Source organism: Scophthalmus maximus, chromosome 3, assembly GCF_022379125.1.
Source record: "Scophthalmus maximus strain ysfricsl-2021 chromosome 3, ASM2237912v1, whole genome shotgun sequence".
Taxonomy (NCBI): domain Eukaryota; kingdom Metazoa; phylum Chordata; class Actinopteri; order Pleuronectiformes; family Scophthalmidae; genus Scophthalmus; species Scophthalmus maximus.
The window spans coordinates 28,092,090-28,101,311 of record NC_061517.1 but is presented as its reverse complement, the minus strand read 5'-3'; the positions used below and the strand labels follow the sequence as shown (position 1 = coordinate 28,101,311).

The following is a 9,222-nucleotide window of genomic DNA, read 5'->3' as shown; positions in this document are numbered from 1 at the left end:
GTAAAATAAGTATAATGTGTATAAAATAATAATAATAAAATATAACGTCACTTTCAAATTTAAAAAAATGGCTTCCTGTTGAGATTAGGATATTTATATAGAAATAGTGTTTCCAAGGGACTTTTCAGTATGTTTGGAAAAGATAAATGAGCATTCCAAATTTCATCCCATCTAGGCAAAAAAACCTATAGGAGGGCCTTCATTTTTGAAACATTTGTAGGTGGCGTTATCGAGCCACTTTGAGACACTCCGGCACAAGATGATTTTCACACAAATTGCATCACATTTCTGGGTTTTCATGCACGTTTAGGCAGTGAAAAATGAGGGCAAGGCGCAAAGAGAATAATAAACGCTTGCAAAACAAGAAGGCCTTTGCCCACCAGTCGGCTCAGGCACTAAAGAGTTGGGTATATATCCCATTTATATTTACATCCTATTGAGCTGCCCTAGTGTCTGTCAGAGTGTATTGTACAACACGTTTGACCACCTTCAAACTTATCAGCACCCTTTCAGTAAAACAACAGAGACACAGTGGAAATCTAAATATTCATTTATTTTGTAGTACTTTATGTCCAGATAATTAGAAAATGACAACTCCTTTTCATGGCATTCTAGTCTATTAAGTGATAATACAAACACCTAAAGCAAAACTTGTCGGAGTTAAAGTTGAAAGAAACCTGCATTCTAGTGGTTCTCGGAGCCGACCTGAAAGCAGGCACCGCGACGCCGCGCTCTGCCCGGCCCCCCCTCTCCACGTTCAGTCTGGAACGCTTCACAAACACACTGCCCCGTCGACACACATCATAAGCACACAGTACCAAACTCACGATGTAACAATTCAAGGCCTGAGTCACAAATCCAATGAAAACACCTCTTAAAGAACCTCTGTCAGGAATAGGTATCTTAAATATTGGACGAGACCGGAAATAAGGAGCTCCTCTGAACTTATCGACATGGTGGAACTCATTTCAATGGCTGATTCCCTGCAAAAAAACAACAACACAAAAAGCAGCAACGACAAAGCAATAGATGTTGGTTGACTGTGTGATTGCACGATCCAGATACTTTGGTTTAATGGAGCATCATTTCCCGAGCGCATCCTGATGTGGTCAAACTGCTTTTTTCATTTGTCAGATTGAAGGTATTCAGATATGGAACGGGAAAGCAGCAAACACCGACACAGCTGGAAGCAGAAAGCGTTCACCAACATTGTTCTTGATAAGATGCATCGGTCGGAGCAGGAATATTAAGTGAGGATGCTGCTTTTCAGGTGAAGTGCTGAAAGCGGGGAGCCACAGTACCGCAGTGCTGGGCGAACATGCAGATTGTTACGCACAGGAAACATTCCAGACTGAAGAGGGCAGAGGGCAGAGGCACATCGTCGCGACACAACTAGCGTAATGTGAAGAGACATAATCCGGCACTCGTTAAACTAGACATCATTCGGTTGTGAGCTACCCTCAGTAAAAACTATGGAGCTATCAAGTACATGTGCTTGTTCCGACAAAAAATATAACTATACACTGTCATTTTCTCTGCAGTTAGATGGACAGTCGCCTGTCTCTTCTCTGAGGTAGTAAAATAAGTAGAAATATCATTAAAGGCAAGTACAGAGAACTATGTCTGACCCTGGGGACACGCACACTAGGATTTTAGTGTGCACTCGGGCCTTCAAAGTTGAATGTTGAACATATCTCTCATCTCCACCAGTGGTAAAAAACTGCCTAGCTGTTATAGGTTAAAACTAGCTCTAATGATTTTTTTGCAAAAAGATATATGCAAAGTAGAGGTAGAAAGTTTGACTGAATTATAACGTCAATGTCTGCCGCTAGATAAAGAGTTTAGATTCATAAAATCTACCTTTATAGTTTCAATCTAATGGCACAAGTAAGAGCCAACGTAACTAGAAGCAAAATACAAAAGTGCAGAAACCCACAGTTCTGCATGTTTGACCTACAGATCAAATTCATTCCTTTTCATAAAATGTCATAAGTGCTTGAGCCCGGTCGAGAGATGAGACCCTCTTAGAGAGGCACAACAGTAGCATTTTAAGACATTGGTGCAACACGGAGGCTTGTTACCATTCTAGTGAGAGAAGTCCTTCAACAGTTTGTGGATTTAAGGCAGAGAGAGCATCAGCCTACTCTCTCACTCTCTCTCACTGAATGATCTTCTTCCCGATATCACATCCATCACTCGCGACATCCAGCTGGAGGCCTCCTTCGTCTCCACCGCACTTGATCACGTTCATGAGCGGAGCGTCCGTCGTTGGAAGGCCGCTTGGGTAGGATCCATAATTCTCACCATGCTACAGTGTGAACCCTGAATCTCAGTAGACTGGCTTTCCTGAGCCTGTGCTGCAAAGACTAAGTGAGGACGACACGCCACGGCCATGGAGAAAGGGGCGTCTCCACCAGCGCCGAACATCCGAAAAAGGTACGAAAAAAGGGTACAAGTGCTCTGTTAGACCTTTGTAGAAGATAGGTCACAGGTACGACCTGCTCAGATCCAGTGGTACAGTTTGAAAAGAACAAAACGAGGAACAGGGAGCACTTTGACACAACGCCCTTCTGGGTACCACAGCCTACGCCCTGGAACCAGGGTTGCCACCTTCCACTGTGGAAAGTATGGGAGTGGGGGGACATGGATGACATCTGCTTTCACCTCAGAGCTGTGGTTTATGCTACATATGCTACTTTATGATAGCTGTACAGATACACATATGTAACTGGACCTGATCCAGGACTGTCATGTAATCAAACACGCACGGGAGATGCTCACACGTGTTCCTTCAACACTTGTACTGAGCACATATCTGTTTGTGTTTGTCTGGAGCCTGCATCCTGACAGGAAGTCCCATCAGATGCACAATGTTTTGTTGAGGTTTGGGACGTGTGCACGTTGGCGTCTCTGCAACCGAGGTTAGACTAGGCCTGTCACGATAATTACGTTATTATTATCGACTTATCGTACGATACATGAATATAAACTCAATAATTTTTATTACCCTCAATAGCATTTGTGCCTACATGCTTGCGTGTTGACATAAGAATGGATGTTAACAACAGTCTCGCTGCATCTGTCCTCGTCATATGATTAATAAATCACTGGTTTGGTCTATGAAATGTCAGAAAATATGGATTTCTTAGTATTTTTCTAAAGGCACCACGTCTTCAACTTGTTTGTTTTGTCTGAGGCCTTAAACACAAATCTAAACTTTGGACATGCACGTGCAACGACCAATAGGCTAGAACTGCGAGCTCACCTGATTCAGTATCAAAAAATACGTCTTAAAATTGACGGTAATATTGTTTATCACAATAATTTCCGGGACAATATATCGTGCAACCAAAAAGTAGTTATCGTGACGAGGCCTAGGTTAAACCTTTCTGTGCAATCTCACTAAAAATTATCCAGGAGAGATCATCATTTTACATAATAAATATTCCCATAGCAAATGTTATGAGCATCTGGGCGTGGGCTGTGTGAGTGGTTGTGAACGGGAATAGAACATATACGTTTTATGAATTAAAAAAAGGGACAGGCAGCAACCCTGAGATCAGCATCATAGTTGGCACCAGGTGTCAGCAACTGAACGTGTTTAGAGATCTGTGTTAACAGCTACTGCACTACGCTGAGGCCCACCTCTGGCCACAAGGACGCTGAGGGCTTTACAGGAGGGTTAGGGTGAAAGATGACATTCTGATCCACAGAGATTAGAGAGCTGGTTCCCAGCTGCTGTCAACAGGTCATCTGTATTGGAATCATTCTGTTAATACAGTGTATGGAGTTCAAGCACATTTAATCTAGGTGACACTTCTCCGTCTGAATGGAATCTGTCGCGTCGCGAGCTCTGTCCTAAAATATATGTTTTTTATATTTGACCCATAGACGGAAGCTTTGTGCCTAATGTGTCGGCTTTAATGACCTGCACGTTGAAAATGAGAGTTAAGTGCATTTTCATCTAATGATGCTACATGAAATAGCAAAAAAAGATCTGTATCATTGGTGTTTGTCACTGTGCTGGTGTGACCTCAGATACATTTTGACGAGCTTCACTGTCACTGTTAGTTACTGCGTCTGAATTATGGAGGATTGGTGATGAAAGTTGGTAATTTCATCTCCTGATGCACTTGGACACATGGCAGCATGGCTGGATTATTGGATGGGGGAATTGCATATTTTAGTGCCTAAATCACCAAATATCACACTCAGTGCTGTTAGTTTGCATTTTAAATCTTTTTGCAATAGCTCTGTAAATGAGTAGTTCTTACACTCCCAGGTTTCCCCTTCTGTAAGGCTGTGGGAAAATATCCAATCAGCTTCAGTTATATGGGTCATTTTTCCTCAAATGTAACTGGGCAAAGTATTTCTTGACATGTTAAACGGAACTCTCTGACTCGGCACTGTGCAGCACCTGTGACATACGTGTTAAGTGCTCCACTGTTGGTGACAGGTCTGACCAAAATAAGTTCTCACTTTTGGTTGTAGTGAGACCATCACACTTCCTCCAACGTTCAAGCTTCCTATTTAAATAATGAGGTAATACTGATGAGGTGATTTGTTGTGTTCAACAAAAAAAAAACTACTAAGATAAGCATCATAAGCACTGAAAGACAAAAGTCACACATTTGTTCTCATGTTTCACCCCTTTCATGCTCATCATCAAAAATCCATGAGCATGACGAAGGCCACGTTTGTGGGGACAGAGCTGCTTACTGCTGAAAGGCCTGATAGTAGTGAGGTAGGGAGCTGGAAGTGCTCATAGCAGGACTGCTGTACGCCTGAGGTAGTTGGCTGTGGTTGTGGGCTCCAGGGCCCTGGGGCACGTGAGCCTGGGGAGGCTGGAAGAAGGAGAAAGGCCCTGGGGCCTGTGAGGACAGCCCAGTGGAAGAGGATGGAGACGACGTGGCTGTGGTGGCAGGTGGATAGCTCATCACTAACCCTCCCATCCCCATGTGGGGGCTGTAGGGAGGCAGGCTGAAAGGCAAGAAGCCAAGCAGGGGCCCGAGGTCCATGTTGGTGGTGCAGGACAGCTCGGCTGAGGAGACAGCAGGGCTACGGCACAGCAGGTGGGGGTCGCCACCAGAAGCCACCCCTTCACCCAGCACCTCCCTCTGGGGGGAGGCAGAAGTAGAGGTAGAGGAGTTGACTGCAGTCAGGTGTGGTGGGGGGGCACTCTGCAGGTCCAGCAGGAAACTGTCCACGTCGGCGCGAGGATATGAGGTAGATCCGTGCTGGTACCTGGCCATGTTGCTGTAGGGTTGCTGCTGTGGAGCTGCTGGGGGCTGCAGGTGGTGGTGGTGAGAAGACTGGGGGGGCATGTGGCGACCGACACCCATGCCTGAGGATAAGGAGCCCTGCATGAGGCCATGAGAGTGACCCATCGCCGGGACAGCATTAGCCATGGGGTAGGAGTTGTACATGTCCCTGGAGAAAGTCTCCATGGGCTCCTTGGAGATGGAGCCCATGTCAGTGGTCACAGGGCTGGGCTCCTTCACTGGGCACTGTGTGGCAGAGGTGGGTGTGGCCGCAGGAGTACTGGGAGTACAGGATGGCATCAGCCCAGACTCCTGGGCGTGGCTCTTCTTCAAGTGGCGGGTCAGGTGGTCTCTACGGCCAAAGCGCTGTGCACAGCGAGGGCACAGGAAATCCCGGCGCCCGGTGTGCACCACGGCATGACGCCGTACATCTTTACGTGTGTAGAAACGGCGGTCACACCGCTCACACGAATACTTCCTCTCTCTCACCGGCACAGCAGTAGTAGTGTTGCCCTCTGACGGGGGAGGCCTGTCCGTGTGTCCACCCAGGTGCTCCAGGAGGGACGGTGCCCCCTCTGGGCAGGGCAGGCCCGCTGCAGCACTGTGGGCTGCCACCAGGTGGCGTCTGTAACCCAGCTGGGTGTTGTACTGCTTCCCACACTCCTGGCAGTGAAAGAGCTGCCTGCTGGATGGGTGGCCGTCCTGCAGCTGGCTCTTCAGATGGTCCTGCTGGTGGAACATGGTCTAGGAACAGTGCTGGCTCTGCTGCTGCACAGGGACTCTGGCCAAGAGCCTGAGCAGACACAGACAAGACTCATGAGGATTCTTCACACAGCTGACCATCGGCCGACAGACCTCTGGTTGCTCCGTTAACTTAGAGTGCTGGAATTAATGCTAAGTGCTGTTTGTTGACTGTTGGATGGTTTCTTGCGGCAATGACTGGTGGTCTGTCCCGTCCTGCTGAAGCAAGCCTGTGTCCAGCACTTGGTATCTGTGACAGCAGCAGCCATAGCAACCCCCAAAGGGCTGCTGAGGAGGAGCTTTGGACGCACTGACTGGACTGCTGTGTTTCCTGAGGAGACCTCTTGTGTTGGCCCACGGTCTATTTGAGTATCAGGCAGCTGAGTTACAGAGGCCGCTCAACATCTCTGCAGACCTGCAAACCAGAGAACAGTGTCAGTTTGTGCAAATCATGCCTATTGGGTTCAAAGATATGGCATGATAAGAAACATGCTGGATGAAATAATAACCATTGGGGAAAATTAATTGAAATTCAATATATCGCAATTTAAAAATATTGTGATCCATTTCTTTAGTCAGAAAAGGATATCGCAAAATGTCTTGGATGACAAACACCAAAATATCCCTGTCGCAATTATACACTTTAGACAACAGAGGGCGCAATTGACGTTGTATGCAACAGGGCCTACAACTGGAACTGAAGAGACAAACAACAGCAGGAAGACGCTACAACAGTAGTCTGGGCGAACATGTCGATTCCCCGTCGCAGCGAGTTCGGAGCGTTACACTGAAAGACATATCTGGTCGGTATTCTGGCGAGGTGTAAACAGACGTGACTCTGGTTAGCGTTGTTGAGCTCGCCTCTATGGCCAAAGCCTACCTCTCTGCAACATCTGTGCCTAGTGAGCGCATCTTTTTTTTTACCACCCAAAGGTCTCTGCTGTCTCCAGAAGATGTGAATTATTTGACTTTTCTCAACAATAATATTCGCGAAGCTGAGGACGTGAAGTAAAGCTGCACCTTCACGTGATAACATCTTACAGCAGAGTTTGTGTCTGTGGCCTCGAGCAGTGGATGCGTTTGTGTTTCAAGCTAAATTCAGGCTTAGAATTGGTTTTGTATTTTAAATGGTTGAAAATGTAATATCAGCTCTGAATATTATCCTTCTACTACTTCCTGTAGTGCAGGCAAGTCATCACAGCCTTTTCTTTGACTTCTTTCATATCTCTCACTTTACCTGCACCTACACTTTGCCTCTGCTTATCACAGAACATGATGTCCCATGATTATCATTAATATCATTATCAGATCAAATGTAAACACAAAATGATTTTTGATTCATGTTAAAAGTGATGAGGATGACACCATTAACGATTCAGGGATGATATGACAGTATATACCACCATGAGAACCTACTATTTCTACTTGACATGACTATATCTATCATTTGGGTTGGACAAACAGGAATTATTTGCAAAAATGTATTTATTGGCTAATTAGCTCTTCCAGGGAGGTTATGTTTTCACCCCTGTCCAATCGTTTGTTTATCAACAAGATTACGCCAAAAAAAAACTACTAAATTAATTTCCACAAAACTTGGAGGGATGGGACATGGGCCAAGAAAGAACCCATTCCATTTTGGTGCAGATTCAGGATTTTTTTTTTTAGTGGGGCATATTTAGGGGACTGATATCTGGTGCAGTTTCCTCAAAGGAGGTTACTCGAGGGGACTATTGGGCCTTGGCGGAGGTATGTGATCGACTGGGTGACTGCACTAACCAAAAGAAGAAATCCCAATATTCGTTTCTGACACTTCCATTGTGGTTTTCAACTGACCAACGCCATCTCTAACTTCCTACAGAACCTTTTTTTCTTCACAAATGATTTAGTACTAAGGAGTAATGAGAAACAAATGTGACCGAGGGAGGCAGTATGTGAGTGACAGAGAGACAGCTATGGTTAGAACCAATGAAAAGACAGTAATCATGTATCACATCACATTTCTTTTCTTCACCTGCGATTGACAGTAATGAGTCAAGTGTCTTTTCCCCGGTTACAAAAATGAAGGGTTAATAAACTGACCCCCCCCCCCCTTTCCCTGACTGACAGAAACTCTGAGGCTCAGGAACTACTACAATCTAAAATGTGTTTCGATTGCAAATTGAAGATGGGATCTCTTTGTTGTAATGACCCATCATTGGCAAGTGGCCGTGGCAGCATAATGCCTCATATTTCATATCTCCGTTGTCCGGCCGCTCCTCACATGGCAGCGCGGCCCGGCCACACGATGACAACATGACGCCTGCAGGGGGCGGACAGCGCCATCTGGTGGCAGCTCCAACCTCCTCACTTATTCACCTTCTTCTCTGCGCTAAGTCAAGTCGGCGGCGAAAATGTTCCTTTCAAACGGAACAGAAAGTACCGGGGGGGGCGTCGGAACCGCGCCGACCGGAGCTCAGTTGGCGAGCCGAGGTCGAACTCGGTGCCCACCGGTGGACTCCGTCAGTACCAGACCTGACCGGGGCTAAACTCCGCTGCTAGTCCGGCGGCGTCCGCCCAACTCGGTGCGAGGTGAAAGTGGGTTTAGTGTTCGGCAGTTGGCTCGAACACGACCCGCGTTCCCCGTCGAGGAAACCCGCCGAGCGGCGTGCGAGCGTGCGTGCGTGCGTGCGGCTGCGGGGCGAGCTCGGGCGAGTGGAGCCAGCATGCGGGTTAAAAAACAAAAGATGAGCGGTTCACCAAGTTGACTCGGAGTTTGTCTTGCGGGAGCTAACTCCTCTGCGGGGCTCACACGGCGACCTGGGCCGAGCCGCCGCGGGACGACGGCGCGCTACCTACCGCCTGCGCCTGGCCGCCGCTCCTCGTCCAGCCACCGCTCCGCCTCGACGTCGACATTTTGGAACAAGTTCGGTGGATGTTTATTCGAGTCCGGGCCTGGACTGCTGGGCGCCGCGCTGCGAAGCCGTGCATTCTGGGAGAGTGACGTCACTCTCCCAGAGAGCCGGGGCTCGGAGGAGCTCCGGGGTCGGGACTTGTTCGTGTGTCCGGCGGGGGGCGGGGGGGCTCAGCGACATGTAACGTGTATCTCTGATATGAAGCTGATGACATGAAATCCACAAGTGCCTGACGTCACTCACTGGAAGTATAGTATGGCTCAAGTTGTCCAAAGTCCTCAGGCAGGTGTGTATGTTGGTGACATGAAAAGACTCGAGTGGTATAA

At 47.4% G+C, this 9,222-nt stretch overlaps 1 protein-coding gene across 1 annotated transcript; it reads right to left on the bottom strand.

Moving 5' to 3' along the window:
- Positions 1 to 532: 532 nt before the first annotated feature.
- LOC118317162 (zinc finger protein PLAGL2-like) lies at positions 533 to 8,996 on the bottom strand. Its single transcript, XM_035645639.2, has 2 exons — positions 8,841 to 8,996; positions 533 to 6,417 (listed from the first exon to the last, which is right to left on the bottom strand). Exon 2 carries the CDS (start codon positions 6,000 to 6,002, stop codon positions 4,716 to 4,718), a length of 1,287 nt encoding a protein of 428 aa, XP_035501532.1. The 5' UTR covers positions 6,003 to 6,417; positions 8,841 to 8,996; the 3' UTR covers positions 533 to 4,715.
- Positions 8,997 to 9,222: the final 226 nt, after the last annotated feature.